This window comes from Sceloporus undulatus, chromosome 3 (assembly GCF_019175285.1).
Source record: "Sceloporus undulatus isolate JIND9_A2432 ecotype Alabama chromosome 3, SceUnd_v1.1, whole genome shotgun sequence".
Lineage (NCBI taxonomy): Eukaryota > Metazoa > Chordata > Lepidosauria > Squamata > Phrynosomatidae > Sceloporus > Sceloporus undulatus.
In genome coordinates, this window is record NC_056524.1 from 6,542,257 (window position 1) to 6,560,617 (window position 18,361).

Here is an 18,361-nt window from a genome sequence, read left to right on the forward strand (position 1 = left end):
ACTGAAAGAAGAATAATTACAGTCGACGGCTTTCATGGCAGGCCATCCATAGTTTTTTGTGGGGTTTTTGGGCTATGTGGCCATGTTCTAGCAAGTTTCTTTCTGCGTTTGCCAGCATCTGTGGCTGGCATCCAGCCACAGATGCTGCTGAAATGTCAGAAAGAAACTCTGCTAGAACATGGCCACATAGCCCAAAAACCCCACAAAAAACTATGAAAGAAAGAAGTTTGGTAGCATGAGCTTTCGTAGACTTCAGTCTACTTCCTCAGATGCACATAAAATTATATGCATCTGAGGAAGTAGACTGAAGTCTATGAAAGCTCATGCTGCCAATTCTTTTGTCTGAAGGGATATGGGGAAATTCCAAATACTGGTATGGACTTTGTTGCTGCATCACAGTGGCACGCTATACCAGTATAGGCAATGCACTAGGAGGGGGAAACCTGTATATGCATCTTACACTACAGTGCAAGCTGGTTAGTATTTTGTGGGTTTCTGGGCTAGAACTGTCTTCCCCTTTGCTTCATGGAAGTTTACTCCGACAAAGTAACTTTACAAGTACTTTTCCACAACTGCAGATGCTCTGTCTTTAAAGACTTTGTTAAGGGGTGGAATTAGATGGAGAGGAAGCAATTAAAGATTAAAAGCATTGCTGATAGAGATGTAGCTGGGGAAATTTTTGTCTCCCCCCCCAATGAAATTTTCCTTCAGACCCCAAATTTCTAACATTGCGGCAACTTAAACGTCAGGCAAGCATGTGAAATAGAGGCAAGAAGGCTGCATCTACACTGCCAAATTAATGCAGTCTGACACCACTTGCTATGGAATTCTGGGATTTGTAGTTTGTGAGCTATTTAGCCTTCTCTGTCAGCAAGCTCTGGGGCCACAACAAACTACAGATCCCCAATTCCATAGGATGGAGCCATGACAGTTAAAGCAATGTCCAGTGCATAAATCTGCGGTGGAGCAGTCCAAATGGCCAAAGAATGTGAATTCAGTCAATATCAGGGTGCTTGGCATGAATGTTTTTAGAATCTCATTCCTTGCATGCTGAATTTAGGGACTGAAAGAAAATTCTATTGGGGGGAAGTATTCCTGTTTGGAGTGTGTGCCTTATTTTGCTTCCCCTCATAGCTACATCCTGATTGCTAAAAAGAAAGAAAGAAAGAAAATTATATTCCCTTTATGAAGGAGTGATATCTTTCTCTGGAGACTGAGTCCACTGCATTACAACAGAGAAACAAGTGTTATCTCTACAGCTTCCATGCATTCTTTATCCCAACCTCCCACAACAAAAAATCCCCCTTTGCCATCCCCACCCATAGCACACCAAGGCACTCAGTAGCCGATAACAAACAGAAAGCAAATGCCATTGACTATTGAAAAAGTGTGTCCAGGCTTCAATCTCAGTGAAGGCTTTTCATTTTTGCAACAGAACTCTCATCAGATGAAACTGCACTTTTTTATGAGTCTCTTGTTTCCTCCAAAGTTTGTGGGAGAGAATTTTCCGCATGTGCCCCAAAAGTGACAGTTTTTAAATATCATCATTCAAGGCCACAGTAACTTTCACCAAATATCTTCGTTTCCCCCTTCTCATTCATGAAACAAATGTGATCTGTGTGAGGAGCTGTTCTCCATTGTCTGAGAGCACTTGGAAAAAGGGAGGCCTGGGCTTCTCTGTCCATGAGCCCCTTGGTGGCAAGGGCCTCATTTGCACACATATCTCTCAACAGTCCTCTCCACTTTTTGCAAGTGACGTAACAGCACCAGTGGTATTTGCAGTGCACCGCTCCACCACTTTGTCCATTAGGGGTTGTAGCCACGGCCGCAACACATGGGTCACAGCTATCACTCCCATTGGAATGTTTGTTGCATTGCCTGGAAGAAAAAAAGGACAAGTGAGGACACAACAATGGGCATAGTGTCCTCAAACATCTATCTATTGTTATCTCTTATCTATCTATCTATCTATCTATCTATCTATTATCTATCTATCTATCTATCTATCTGTTTAAGGGTGGGTATAAATGTGGCACTCAGGTCATTTTGTGGTCCCCCCAGATCATAAAATAAATTCAAGCCCCACAGTGTCCTCTAGCTGTGTGGATGACATTTCCACTTTGCATGCCCTGATAAACTTGCAAAATTTTCCAGAGTTTTTGCAAGAAAAAAATCCTTGGTTTGGCCTCAAATGCTTCTGAAGATAAGGGTATATTTTGACCTACGGGTCAAAAAAGTTTGGCAAATTTTCAAAGTTTTGCAAGTTTTTCAGATTTTATCCAAAATTTTTCTAATTGGTTTAGCCCCAAATGCCCTCCAGGTGATGGTGGAGGATTTCCACCACATTCTGGGCACAGGGCCCATTTAGGCCAACAATAACAGAGATGTGACTCCGACTCACTCCATTTGTTTTTTTAAAAAGCCTCTCTCAGGTCTAACGGGCTCAGGAAGGCTCAAAACCGAGGGAAATGCTCCCCATAATCCCCAAAGGACTTTGGGAGGCATTGTTTTTGTGGGAGTGGATGTCGTTGTGGTGTGCGGACTTCCAAGCTCTCTTGCGGAGCTAATGCAACCCTCTAGCCTTCCATGTTACCCACCCCTGGAATTAATTTATACCCTAATTTTCTCTTATGGGAGCCAAAGCGGCCTTACCATATAAGTTAAAATAAAATAGCTAAAGCAAGACCTAGTACAATGTTTACAAAGCTAAAGACCAATGCAATTAAACAGTTTTTTAAACTATTTGTTTAAAAACACACAGACAGCCCATATTACACCCCACACACACAAATACACACATACACACAAAGCAATATTGCTGTTGAACATCCTTCCACCAATCAGTTAATATGAAATGACAGAGATATCAAGAGCTGAGGCACATCCTGTTTTACTGTCTTTATCGCGTCTGCATTCGTCCTTCTCCCGCGTGGCACCGTCATTGTATAATGCAGTTTCGTTACTACAGATATGGGGCCAGCCACTCGGGGACAGAAGACAAAAGATCACACGGACGTCTTTACCTCTCGACCGTCCACAACCACAATGACAAATTAAACAACTTAGTAATCCAGACAGCAAAAGACCACATAGGTACATAAGCAGCCATAATGCCCTGAACATATACACCAATCACACTAAACGAAATACTACTGAAACTAATCAAATTCCTATCCATTCAAATAAAGCCATTTAAAAGGTGGAATAAGGTCTATCCTTTATTTGGCAAGGAACAACAGAATATAAAACTATTGGTGATGCAAGACTGAAAGAAAAGCGCGGATTGGGTCTTCCAAATTTAGAAGATATTTAATGCATGTGCTTTAACATATAATAAATAATAATAATAATAATAATAATTATTTTATTATTATTATTTATGTTTCCCCACCTCTCCAGTGGATTGAACGCATGGTTCAGACTAACTATGGATTAAGGACTGGATATCTTTAGAAAAATTTAACATTTCTGGAGTTAGAAGGCACACAAAATCAATTATGGCTGGCATGCATAATGTGTTATGAGAAAACAAAGATCAATAAAGACATCTCTATCTCATTGTTACGGAAGTTGTATCAGTCTGGAACGATAATAAGACACTTCTATACTTAAATCCCTCAATGGCTTTCCATACAGGAAGCATTAATAAAAAGAACAAATTGATAAAATATAAAGAACTTTCATTAAACAACATCAGGATTATAAATTAAACGATGGACGAAATTCAGAAACAAAGACCAGAATTACACTGTTTACATACTATCAATATTAGAAGACTATAAGAAAGACCTAGAGACACAAGGATTTTAACACGAAAATAAAGAATTTGACAAAATATTAAATGCTTGGAGAGAAACATTTGATAAAGAAGCTCTACAAACTTCTAATACGTATTAGAATTGCCGGAAGAAACAGTCACAAACTAATATGATAAAATGATTGCTGCAACATTGGAGAAGAAATACATTTAGCAAATAGGGAGTGAGTATGGGAAAAATAACCTAAGATTTACTAAATGTAACAATTGAAAATACTTTTTTAATAAATTTTCTTTAGAAGGTACATGACCCGGCTGGCGATTCAAATATTCCAGAAAGGAGATAATGCTAACTGTTGGAAATGCAATGACAAACCAGGCACATTGTTTCAGCAATGGTGGCAGTGTAGTAAAGCCAAAACTTTCTGGAAGCTACTACAGAAGACTATTCCCTTAAAACCACCAATTGTTCTTACTGAACATCACTGATGTAATTAATGACATATCAATACAGAGGATACTAGCCTATATATTGTACACGATTAACGCTGCAATTACTTCATGCCAAAACACTGGAAAACTAATATAATACCCCAAAGATGAATGGATACTTAAAACAAATGATTTGGCAACAATGATATTTTATCCATGGTATTAATGGAAAGACAAAACAACATATGAGAGAAAGTGGAAGAACTTGCCAAATATGGAAATAGGAAACAAATAAATAAATAAATGAAGGGAAAAATAGAACAAAATATAAATATTGTTCATTATTATAGGGATACGAGTAAATAGTGTTTATAAGATTATTATAAAATGTACAATTAGGACTTTCCCTGGCTCAGACAAGTTGTTTTATTTTTTGATATTCAGAATAACCGATGTTGAAGATAACAAATCATGACTGGTTAAGGGGGGAAATGCCATGAATTAACTCTTAGAAACAGTTTAATACGAAAGGATGCTGCAGATTTGCAATGTTTCATATTTCTATTTTACCTGTTTCTTTTTACCCACCAACTCTTCTCTTTCTTGCTATCTTATATTTCCACATACTTTTCTCTTCCCTTTCTTTTCTTCCTCCCTCGTTTCGCCCTATAATTCTTTTTTTTCTTTTCTCATCATTTATCTTTATGTATATGTATAATAGTAAAAATCTTTTAAAAACTATAAAAATATTATTTTAAAAAGTCAGCGCGATTGCACAGGATAAACAGGGAAGGGATGGAACAAGGATGTCCTGCCTCCGTTTGATTAATCTCCTCTAATGGATGCTTCTCCATCTCCCCAGCACAGAATAAACCATTCTGGGGGATATTCTAGCAAAACTGGGGATTGGGGTGCTTTGGTCATTGTGTCGGGGTGAACAGAGATACCAACCCTGTCAATGACCAGAAAAAAGGTATAAGGTGGGACTTACACGTGTGTCAGCATGATCGTAGCATGGATTTGAATTCTAGAGGACCAGGCTTCCATTCCCTGATGACCATGGAAACCACTGGGTGGATATGGGATCTTGTTACCTTTAAAGTCGCCATAAGTTGGAAACTACATGGAGGCTCTCAAATGTATGCACCTAATGCACCAATCCCACCTGGTCCTGGAAAGCTAGCCGGGTCAGCCCTGTTTAGTACGCTGGCCTTCGGTTACCCATGATTCTTTACCCCCAAGTCAACATCGACAGCTTGGAAAATATTATAACATTTATAAATACCAACAATCTAAACTTAATTTTGCAATTTTATATAAGGGACACCATTTTACTTGAAATTGTATTATTGGGGTGTGAAGTTGCATGGGTTTGGTATCCATGGACTCAGGACACCAAGCCCCAACAGATATTTGGATGGAGACCATCAACAATACTAGTGGACTGTAGGCTATATTTCACAGGAAGGATTGGCAAATCCACCTTCCAAATATTCCTTACCTAAGCAGCCAATGAAATCATGGGGTCATCATATATTGACAGGGGATTTGAAGCACACACAGAGACACCGACATATCACTCAAGGATGCTAACAGACCCCTTCAAAAATTCTGTATTGGAGGGTGGAGGGGGGCAATGCCAAAGGTGGACAAGCACATCCGGTGGCCAGGGAGATGGGGAGGTGTTGTAGCCAGGCGGCCGAACCGGGTAGAGCAGGAAAGGCCGGGGGGAACCGAGAGCTGCGCGACAGGCAGCGAAGAGGGCGGGGGATGGCGCGGAAGAGGGGGGACGGGGGGGGGTGGGCGAGCACTAAATGAACGGTGTGCGCACAGATGGGAATCGGCAACGTGTTTAAAAAACACAGACAGCCCATATTACACACACACACACACAAATACACACACACACACAAAGCAATATTGCTGTTGAACATCCTTCCATGCCAATCAGTTAATTATGAAGATTATGGCATCATAGAAGAGTATCACATGGAGCATGAGGCATCATTCCTGTCTTTACCTGTCTTTATCGCGTCTGCACTTATCCCGTCCTTCTCCCGTCAGTGGCACCCGTCATTGTATTAATGCAAGTTTCCGTTAATACAGACTGATGGGGCCATGCCACTTCGGGGACAGGAGAAAGACAGAATAAGTGTGATGGCGTCTGAAAATCTTATCACAATTGCACAATAAGAACGGGCTAAGAACCGGGTAATGACAACGTTGTCTGAAAATCTCAGCGCTCTATCTATTTCAAACAATTCCTATCATATCAAATAACTAGCCATTTAAAAGGTGGAAATAAGGTCTATCCAACTTTATTTGGCAAGGGAAAAACCAAGAATAAAACTATTGGTGATGCAAGACCTGAAAGAAAAGCGCGGATTGGGTCTTCCAAATTTAGAAAGATATTATAATGCATGTGCTTTAACATATAATAATAATAATAATAATAATAATAATAATAATAATAATAATAATAATTATTATTATTATTTATGTTTCCCCACCTCTCCCAGTGGATTGAAGCATGGTTACAGACTAAACATGGATTAAGGACTGGATATCTTTAGAAAATTTAAAATTTCTGGAGTTAGAAGGCACAAAAATCAATTATGGCTGGCACGCATAATTGTGTTATGAGAAAACAAAGATCAATAAAGACATCTATACTCATTGTATACGGAAGTTGTATCCAGTCTGGAAGAAATATAAAAGACACTTCTATACTAAAATCCCTCAATGGCTTTCCATACAGGAAGCATTACATAAAAAAGAACAAATTGATAAAATATAAAGAACTTCTCATTAAAACAAATCAAGGATATAAAATTAAAACGATGGAAGAAATTCAGAAACAAAGACCAGAAATACACTGGTTTACATACTATCAAATATTAGAAGACTATAAGAAAGACCTAGAGACACAAGGATTTGAACACGAAAATAAAGAATTTGACAAAATATTAAATGCTGGAGAGAAACATTTGATAAAGAAGCTCTACAAACTTCTAATACGTATAGAATTGCCGGAAGAAACAGTCAAAACTAATATGATAAAATGGATGCAGAACATTGGAGAAGAAATACATTTAGCAAATAGGGAGTGAGTATGGGAAAATAACCTAAGATTTACTAAATGTAACAATTGAAAATAATTTTTTAATAAGATTTTCTTTAGAAGGTACATGACCCCGGCCGGCGATCAAAGATTCAGAAAGGAGATAATGCTAACTGTTGGAAATGCTATGACAAACCAGGCACATTGTTTCAGCAATGGTGGCAGTGTAGTAAAGCCAAAACTTTCTGGAAAGCTACTACAGAAGACTATTCCCTTCAAACCACAATTGTTCTTACTAAACATCACTGATGTAATTAATGACACATCAATACAGGAGGATACTAGCATAATATTGTACACGATTACTGCTGCACAATTTCATGCAAAACACTGGAAAACTAATATAATACCCACCAAAGATGAATGGATACTTAAACTAAATGATTTGGCAACAATGGATATTTTATCCATGGATATTAATGGAAAGACAAAACAACAATATGAAGAAAAGTGGAAGAACATTGCCAAAATATGGAAATAAGGAAACAGAATAAATAAATAAATGAATGGGAAAAATAGAACAAAATATAAATATTGTTCATTATTATAGGATACGGTAAATAGTGTTTATAAGATTATTATAAAATGTACAAATAGGAAATTTCCCTGGCTCAGACAAGTTGTTTATATTTTTTGATATTCAGAATAACCGATGTTGAAGATAACAAATCATGACTGGTTTAAGGGGGGGGGGAATGCATGAATTAACTCTTAGAAACAGTTATAATACGAAAGGATGCATGCAGATTTGAAGATGTTTCACATTTCTATTTTACCTGTTTCTTTTTTACCCACCAACTCTTCTCTTTCTTGCTACTCTATATATTTCCACATAATTTTCTCTTCCCTTTCTTTTCTTCTTCCCTCTTTTCGCCCTATAATTCTTTTTTTCCTTTTCTCATCATTTATCTTTATGTATATGTATATATGTAAAATCTTTTAAAAACTAATAAAAATATTATTTTAAAAAACCTCAGTGCGATTGCACAGGAATAACAGGGAAGGGATGGAACAAGGATGTCCTGCCCTCTGTGTGATAATCTCCATAATCGGATGCTTCTCTGATCCCCCTCCATCTCCACCAGCCACAGAATAACCATTCTGGGGGGATATTCTAGCAAAACTGGGGATGGGGAGGCTTTGGTCATTGTGTCGGGTGAACAGAGAATACCAACCCTGTCAATGACCAGAAAAAAAGGTATAAGGTGGACTTACACATGTGTTCAGCATGATCTGAGCATTGGATTATGAATCTAGAGACCAGGCTTCCATTCCATGCTTGACCATGGAAACCCACTGGGTGATCTTGGGATCTTGTTACCTTAAAGTCGCCATAAGTTGGAAACTACATGGAGGCTCTCAAATGTATGCACCTAAATGCACCAGATCCCACCTGGTCCTGGAAGCTAAGCAGGGTCAGCCCTTGTTAGTACAGCTGGCCTTCGGTATCCATTGATTCTTTATCCACCAAGTCAACCATCGACAGCTTGAAAATATTATAACATTTATAAATACCAAAAATCTAATACTTAATTTTGCAATTTTATATAAGGGACACCATTTTACTATGAAATTGTATTTATTGGGTGTTGAAGTTGCATGGGTTTTGGTATCCATGGACATCCAGGAACCAAGCCCCAACAGATATTTGGATGGAGACCATCAACAATCCTAGGTACTGTAGGCTATATTTCACAGGAAGGGATTGGCAAATCCACTTCCAAATATTCCTTACCTAAGAAAGCCAATGAAATTCATGGGGTCATCATATATTGACAGGGGATTTGAAGGCACACACAGAGACACAGACATATCACTAACAGGATGCTAACAGACCCCCTCAAAAATTCTGTATTGGAGGTTGGATGTTTGCACTGCCAAAGGCTTGACAAGACACATCCTTGGTCTCAGGGAGAGGTTTTGTAGCCATGCTGCCTAACCTTTCTAGCAGGAAGTCCCAGGTTTGAACCTAGAGCTGCTCTACATGCAGAGTAAGATCTTCTTGGAGGCTGAAGCTTGTGTAACTGGGTTTTATGCTAGCACAAGAACTTTTTGCGCACAGAGGTATCTAGCACCTCCTTGAACAATGGTTTTTTTTCTCCAAGCTGCACAAAAGTAGTTGTTTGGCTGCTGGGTGAAGATATATCTTCAACCTAAATGGTCACCCACTGACCATGGATATGTCATGATAGCACATATTGCACAGACATCTGCATGTTACTCAGACCCCTGCTAGGACATGCTAGGAGAATTTTAGGCTCCACAGGCTTCAGCGAGGATCTGAGCCAGAAACCTCTGCTATGCTATAGCCTCTCCCAGAGCAAATAAATACAGTGGGAGTTCCACATTTGCTAAGGTTAGGGGCACAAGACCCCTATGAAAGTGGAAAACCCACAAATAAAAACACTGTTGTTGTTTGTTTTTTATCTGAAAGAACACATCTCTAGGAATCTCTGTGTCTTCCAGTGCAACTCTATGTCAGCATCATTTGGAAGCTGACCATAGCATCGTACTGGAGGACCTACAAATACTTAGAGAGGTCAAAGGCTTTCATGGCTGGCATCCATAGTTTTTTGTGGGTTTTTCGGGCTATATGGTCATATTCTAGGAGAGTTTATTCCTGATGTTTTGCCTGCATCTCTGAAGATGCCAGCCACAGATGCAGGCAAAACATCAGGAATAAATTTCTAGAGCATGGCCGCATAGCCCGAAAACCCACAAAAAATCGAGAGGTGTTTGTTCTTGGAATCTCTAGGTCCTCGAGGGTGACTCTATGGTCAACATCCAGCAGCATCATGCTAGAGAACCTAGAGAATCCTAGAGAGAACATATTAATTAAATCTGATAATAATCAAAGCTGCAAAAACCAAAGCCGCAAATGCAGAGCGCCAATGGTAAATCCCTTGAAAACCTGAGGCCAAGTCTTCAAATTAGCCCCCTAATACCACATGCAGACACATATTGTCCATGCTTAGCCACAGCTGAGATCGGAGTCTAGCTGGTTGCAGTTCCTTGTTGCAGTCTTGGGCAACAGTGATCAAATATTATAACCAGTGGATTCTGGAAAAGCTACATATTTCTTTGACAGACAGCCTGAACCTGTTTCTTAAAATTGCCTGGCCTGACGTTGTGTTGGACAGAGCAATAATTTAACATCTGATCAAGCTGGCAAGGATGAGGAGAGGGGAATGTGCAGGACGGGGGTGGAGAAAACAAGGAGAACTGTACCGCACCGCGAGCTCTTCTGTTCATGGATGGAAAGGAATCCAAAGAGATTTATATGAAATTCCTCATGAGGTAATGCTTTATGAGAAGTTATGGGATTAATGAAGTGCTGAGATCTTGTTCTCAGTCTGTCCTTTTATTTATTTCTGACTCACCCTGGCCTCCTGTTTGTTATTGCAGATTTGAGGTCCTATCCAGATTCAACTCCTCGCTCCTCACCTTCAACTTATTCTTTCTCATGACCAAGTTTTCTTTTTGGTGGAGTGAGTGTGTGTGTGTGTGTGTGTGTGTGTGTGTGTGTGGGGAGACCGATGTGTGTAAATATTTACACATCTTTGGAAGCCTTTGGAAGGCATTCTTTGCAAAATAGCTCTGCATCTCCGAGCCAAAATCTATGACTTGCGGCCACATGCTGAATGTTTGCCTAGTGCTGGACTGAAGGCGTTGTTATATACACACACCTCTGCAAGCCAGAAGGACGCCTCCAGAAACACGGAGGGAGGGGGGAGAAAAATCTATGCAGAGACCTCCAACACAAATCAGTAGAGAACACAAATATTTGGAGCAAAGGTTTAGAGGCTTAAATGAGTACATGGGGAGAAACAGATGCCCTGGAGTTCAGATGTGGAATGCATGGTTTGTATGCAGATAGTCACAGGTAGGACTAATGAAGAATCCTGCCTGAAACTCTAGAGAGTTTCTTCCAGACAGTGTTGACAATATTGGGTTAGTTGAATGCACAGGATGAGATCGAAGACTTGTTTAGTCTAACATTCTAGTCACACTGCAGCCAACCAGCAAGGAAACAGAATAATTGTTTTAAAAAATAAAGTTACAAGATATAACTGGATAAAAATGAATGCAGGAATCCTTTTGGTGACTTATGATGGCATAACCTAACTGTTTTTTTGATCTCACATAAGGTGGTATAGAGTACTTCTTTACATGATGATTTTGCCAGTTTGTGCCATGGCTGCTGGATGATGTCGGGGATCTGTGCTCCTAACATAATTGGCACTGATATCCCAAAAGAGATCCCTTACCCTACCACCCATCTTCCTCCTCTCTTTCCTCTAGCTTCCTTTGCCCTCTGTTTTCAATGGCATCCTTTGCATTTGTCTTTCCTGACTTCTGTATAGATGTGCTGGTTGAACTTTGCACTCTGCCAGTTTCAGGTAAGATCTTGGACTAATTTGTTGATGTTGTGTGCCTTCAGGTTGTTTCTGACTTATGTTGACCCTAAGGCAAATATATCATGGGGTTTCCTTGGCTTGTTTCTTCAAAAGGGGTTTGCCATTGCCCTCCTCTGAGAGCCTGTGACTTGTCCAAGGATAATTGTAATTTGTTTAATCCTGTTTTAAGGGGGGAATTTGGGACATAAATTTGTAAATGTGGATTTTAACATATTGTAGCCGCTTTGATTGTCTTCTCACAGAAAAGTGGGATATAAATAAAAGTTTTATTTATTTATTTACTCAGTGGGTTAACATGGCTGAACCAGGATTCAAACCCACATCGCCAGAGTCCTCATCCAACACTCAAACCAATACACCACACTGGCCCTCTAATTTCTTAAACCAATCCATTTACTATTTGAAATGTTAATATTTTAAAATTATTAAAGACCAACAGGGTGAAGTAATGGTTCAAGATTCAGAGGACTTTTAGGCCCTGTCTGCACAGGCCAAATAAAGCATCCTCCCATGTCCTCTTGGCAGGAAGTCCAGATGATCCACAGCCCAAACCCCAGTTCTAGTGTGAAGACACCAGATAATCTCTGGCCCCATTATGCACCAGAACAGGGGTAAAAAAGGGGGAAAAGCCTATACTGGAGTAAAAGCTTACTATTTGCTTTGGAGCTTCCAGGAAGATGTGGAGCTCTCTGTTCCGATGCCAGGCGGCTGCTTAAAACTCATCCTGCTGAGCTACCCAGCACTGCTGTCACTGCCACCAGTCACTCGCTCTGAGGTCAGAATAAAGGCCTAGCCAAAGTATCATTACTGGGCACCTTGTTCTGGCCTCAGAGTAAAGCAACCAACTGCAGTGTAGGATGCACTGGGCAGCAGAGCTGGACATGTGTCCAAACAGCTGTCCAGCATTGGAATGGAGTCATTGTAACAGGAGAGGTCAAAAAAGCCCCAGGGCCAGGATACTTCAGGCTGACCCCCAGAGTATCCTGACCAGTGAAGACAGGACCACAATCTTTCCATTTTGCAGAGTAGCTTTGGGAGGGTTAACCATTTTCATGGAACCCTGATGTCACAAGGGATTATTATTATTATTATTATTATTATTTATTTAACGCTGTATATTTGCACAGCGCTGTACATAAAAACAATAAATATAAAAGAGTAAACCTGTCTATGGCGTACAATCTAAGAAATAATAGGATAATACATATAAAATACATAGCAATACAGGAAATGGTTCAATAAAACAGGCAACAAAAAGAACATCAAATAGCAAGTGACAATTATGCAATGCCTGGGAACGCTTCTCTGAACAGGATGATCTTCAACTCCATTTTGAAGCTGGTTAAAGAAGTGGTGGCTCTTGTTCATGGGGGAAGAAGCTTCCAGGAGTGAGGGGCAGCAAGTGAAAGGGGGCAAATCCGAGATGGGGCAGAGGAAATCCTGGGCTGGGACAGGAGGCCTTGACTACCAGAACGGAGGGCCCAAGAGGGAAGGCGAGGAGAAATAAGGTCTGATAAGTAAGGAGGGGACAGTCCATGGAGGGCTTTAAACGTGGACAGCAGGAGCTTATACTGAATGCGGAAAGGGAGGGGGAGCCAGTGAAGGGATGCCAACACAGGAGAGATGTGGTCAGAGCGGTGGGTGGAAGTGATAATGCGTGCAGCTGAATGCTGGACAGAGATTAAAGGACGGAGGTGAGAAAGAGGAAGCCCAGCCAGGAGGACGTTACAGTAATCAAGTTGTGAGACCACTAGGGCATGGACCAGGATCTTGGCAGTAGAGGCGGAGAGATATGGTCGGATTTTGGCAATATTGTATAATAAGAATCTACAAGCCTTGGCTGTGGTCTGGATCTGAGGGATACATGACAGAGAAGAATCAAAGATAAAACCAAGACTGCGGGCTTGCTGAACTGGTTGAATAGAAATGTTGTCCACAGAGACAGAAAAGGAGTGTGGAAGGGTGGACTTAGGAGGAAGGACAAGAAGCTCCATCTTGGACATGTTGATCTTCAAACGCCGATGGTGCATCCACTGAGAGACAGCTGTGAGACAAGACGAAACTTGCCGTTCAAGCCTTGGAAAGATGTTAGGGGTGGAAAGATACAACTGGGTGTCATCGGCATACAGATGGTAGGAAAAAGCAAAAGAGCTAAGTGTCAATCGGTTAAGTGCCGATACTGCCGCCACAAGTTTGTGCATTCAATTCCAGGGCTTGAAGGTTGACTCAATCTTCCATCCTTTTGTCGGTCAGTAAAATGAGTACCCAGCTTTTGGGGGGCAATTGGCTTACAGATTGTAAACCACTTAGAGAGTGCTGAGTTCACTATGAAGTGGTATAGACTCCCCCACATAAAGCAAATACCACCTATGCTCAAGCCCCATTTAAATGAATGGGGCTTTTGAACGCGGCGGCATGGCGGTACAACAGTGCACACACACCATGGGTGCACACCCCATTAGTCTCTATGGGACGTGCCGCCCCATCTCCCTGCATGGCTTTCAGCATATGCTGAAAGCTGCGTAAAGCTTGCCCGTGTGTGACACAGGCGCACTTTAAATACTATTAATGCTATTGCTATTTTTAGTCATTTCAGTTGATTTTTAAAACACTATTCAGCTTAACATGTTGTTGTTCTCTACCTTCAAACTTCTCCTAGGGTTTTCTTGGTAAGGTATGTTCAGGGGCAGGTGTGCCATTGCCTTCCTCTGAGGCTGAGAGTTTGACTTGCCCATGGTCACCCAGTGGGGTTCTGCAGCCAAATGGGACTGGAACACTGGTCTCCAGAGTTGTAGTCCAACTCTCAAACCACTACACTGTGCTGGCTCTTATGTTACTAATACATTATTAACACTTAGCATAATAATGATTAATAGGAGCAAAGCAAATTGAGATTAAACATTCATTTGAACACTAATTCAAAAGTTAACATAATTCAAAAAAGGATGTTGACAAGCTGGAGAATGTCGAGAGGAAGGCCACAAAAATGGTGAAGTGTCTGGAAGCCATGTTTTATGAGGAGCGACTTAGGGAGCTGGGTATGTTTAGCCTGGAGAAGATTAGGTTAAGCAGTGACATAAATGTCAATACTGCAGCCACAAAGTTGTGAGTTCAGTCCCAGGGGCTCCAAGGTCCACTCAGCTTTCTATCCTTCCATAGGTCACTAACATGAGTACCCAGTTTGTTGGGGGCAATTAGCTTACACATTATAAACCGCCCAGGGAGTGCTTAGTTCACTGATAAGTGGTACAGAAATGTACTTGCTATTGCAACTGGAAAGGATTGGAAAGGATGTCATATTGATGTCATACTGAAGACGGAGGAAGTTTGGTTTTTGCAGCTCCAGAGAATAGGGCCCATAGTAATGGATTCAAACTACAGGATAAGAGATTCCACCTAAACATTCGGAATAACCTCATGACACTAGGAGCAGTTGGACTGTGGAAGATGCTGCCTAGGAGTGTAGTGGTCTCTCCTTCTTTGGAGGTTTTTAAACAGAGGCTGAATGGCCATCTGTGTTCTTTGTATCCCTGCATGGCAGGAGGTTTGACTAGGTGCCCCTTGTGGTCTCTTCCAACTCTATGATTCTATAATTATATGACTAATGTTTTCAAATTCCAAGGTCACAGGAGTTAAGGGTGTCCATATTTCTCCTGAGTAAACATAACATTCTTCTTGAACAATCCCAAAGTTATGAGTTGCTTCATGAATCGCTTCTGGCCAGAATTAATTTTCCTCTCCAAATTATTTTCCTTTTGTTCAGCCCACACCAAGCTCCCCAAAATTGTAAGATGCAGTGGACGCCAGTCTTTTTACTAGTGCATGACCCTCCACAAATCTGATTCTTAATGGCAGAGACTCTGCATTCTGGACCCATTCTCTGCAATTGGACCCGTTGCTTTCCATTAAGGCCTTAGTGAGCTTGTGCATTAACACAATGTAGGAGTAATTGTTTCTGTCCAAGGGGGCAAGGACGTTTAACAAGAACACAGATTCCAGATTCAGAAGTTGAGTGCTCCCTAAAGCTTGGGTGTGTTGAGATTTCAGGACTATAGTTTAGGCTTGCTTCCAGTTTGGACGTCATTTAAAGGATGAAGAAGGAGAAAGAAGAGGAGGAGGCCGAAATAAAGCATATAAGCGAAATCAGGTTCCTTTTCCAACATGGGCCCCAGGATCACTGAGAACGGGTCCCTGGTTTCGCTCTAAACTTTTCCAACCGTCCCATGCCCATGTTTCGGGAAAATATTTTATATTGCTCTCTTCAGTCGCTTGCTTTTCCAGACACTTCCCCCTAGAATTAACGCATAGGAAAAGAAATAGAAGGAATCTATTTGGAAACTGATAGTGGGATAAAGTGGAAGATTGCAGACTAGTGAACCAATCCACCCACCTGCTTATGTGAAATTGTTCCCTCTGGTGTATGATGCAACCCTATCCATGAAAGCAGACAATAGAACACTCTCAGCATTTTCTCCGTCAACACTTTAAGCGACCAAATGTTTATTTGAATTGAGGTGCTCCATGTTTATCCCTTCTTCCCTTCTTTCCAACCATCTTTTCTTTTTTCCTCCCCATCCAAGCCTGGGAAAGTAGTTGAGTGGCCCCAAAGAATTTAAGATACAATGGATTCAACAGAAATTCTGGCTTCCCAACTGAATATTCAGGCTTCCTAACCTAGCACTTTTTGGACCACAGCTCCCAGAATTTCCTAGCTGAAGGAATCTTGAAGCTATAGGCTGCATCAACAATGCATAATTAATGCTGTTTGACACCGCTTTGACAGCCATGGAATTCTGGGATGTGTTGTTTTGTGAGATATTGAGGAGATTATTGCATGCAAAATCCGTGCCAAATTTTCCCATTCATGAAAAGCTGTGGGAGAAGCCCAGGTTGGATATGGGTTGCCTACTGCCTGGTCGTGGGAAATGTGATAAGATCCCCCGCTGATGGTTACAACCCAGATGTAACCCAGCACGGATCTGGCACGGATTTCATGTGTGATAATCTCCTTAGCCTTCTCTGTCAGAGAGTTGTAGTGCCATAAGGAACTACATATCCCAGAATTCCATAGCACTGAGCCATGGCACTTAAACTGGTGTCAAACTGCATTATTTCTGAAGTGTGGAAGCAGCCATTGTCTAAGAAAAAAAATTATTGCAAAGATCTTTAAAAGTCATCTGAAGCTCCTGTATACTGAATAGGCCATAGCTTGGAATTACAGAAACCTAGGGTTCAATGGTTCCCCAAGAGGTCACCAGTCCAACCTCATTCTGCCATACAGGAATACACAGTCAAAGCACCCGCAACAGATGGCCACCCATCCTCTATTTAAAAACCTCCAAAGAAGGAGACTCTGTCGCACTCTGAGGGAGTGTCTTCCACTGTCAAACATTGCTTACTGTCAGGAAGTTCTTCCTAATGTTTAGGTGATCTTGGGCAAGTCACATGTTCTCAGCCTCAGATGATGGCAGTGGCAAATCCCCTCTCAAGAAACTTGCAAAGAAAACCCCAAGAGTGGTTCACCTTGTCGTTGTTGTTGTGTGTCTTCAAGTTGTTTCTGACTTATGGTGACCCTAACATTGGGTTTTCTTGGCAAAATTTCTTCAGTGGAAGTTTTCTCATCTGAGGATGATAGAATGTGACTTGCCCAAGGTCATCCAGTGGGTTTCTTGGCCAAGCTGGGAATCGAACCCTGGTCTCCAGAGTTGTAGTCTCTTAAACTACTACATCATGCTAGTTCACCTTAGGGTCACCATAATTCAGAAATGACTTGAAGGAACACAACAGCAACAACACTGCCATGTGTATGCATCAGTGTAATCATTGATACACATGCATCTCCATGTATAATGGCACCTCATGCACAGCTCTCTTTCCACAACCATCAGCTGAATATAAGCATTCCACATCAGACAAAAATATTCAGCCACTTCTGTAGGGGAACTTATGCACACATTAGACACCAACAGGATCTCTGCCTGCCTGCCTGCCTGCCTGCCTGCCTGCCTGCCTGCCTGCCTGCCTGCCTGCCTGCCTGCCTGCCTATCTATCTATCTATCTATCTATCTATCTATCTATCTATCTGAATGGCATCTTGTCAGTGTCACTCACACATACACATACAATGGTTGGCATTGTGTTGGTGTCTTACATATGGTTGAAGTTTAGCTGTTGTTGAAGTTTTACATCTCATGCTTAATGGCATCTTCAAGAGCTGCCCCTTGTAACATCATACTTGTAGCTGCCCCAGAGGTACAATCATAGAATCATACAGCTGGAGAGACCCCAAGGGCCATCCAGTCCAACCCCATCCATCCATTTTATCCATTGTTCTGTGACCTATTATCTATAATTCTCTGGAACACCAGAAAACCTTCTTTTCTCCAGGTTAAACATACCCAAATCCCTAAGTTGTTCCTCATAGGCCTTTTGGTTTCCAGATCTTTCATCCTTTTGGTTGCCCTCCCTTGGACATGCTCCAGTTTGTCCACATCCTTCTTGAATTGTGGCCCCTAGAACTGGACATAGTATTCAAGGTGAGGTCTGACCAAAGCAGAATAGAGTGGTACTATCACCTTCCAAAGTCTCAAGATTTAGTTCTAAAATCTGAGAGTTTTGTATAATCTTCCCCAG

The 18,361-nt window shown here is 41.1% G+C and overlaps 1 protein-coding gene across 1 annotated transcript in view; it reads right to left on the bottom strand.

Annotated features, from left to right (window-relative positions):
- Window positions 1-1,707: 1,707 nt before the first annotated feature.
- WNT11 (Wnt family member 11) overlaps window positions 1,708-18,361 on the bottom strand; it is a 60,073-nt gene continuing 43,419 nt past the window's right edge. Inside the window, 5 exon segments of the mRNA XM_042456276.1 lie at window positions 1,708-1,742; window positions 1,745-1,783; window positions 1,786-1,809; window positions 1,812-1,838; window positions 1,841-1,878. Of these exon segments, the coding sequence (XP_042312210.1) occupies window positions 1,708-1,742; window positions 1,745-1,783; window positions 1,786-1,809; window positions 1,812-1,838; window positions 1,841-1,878 (163 nt within the window).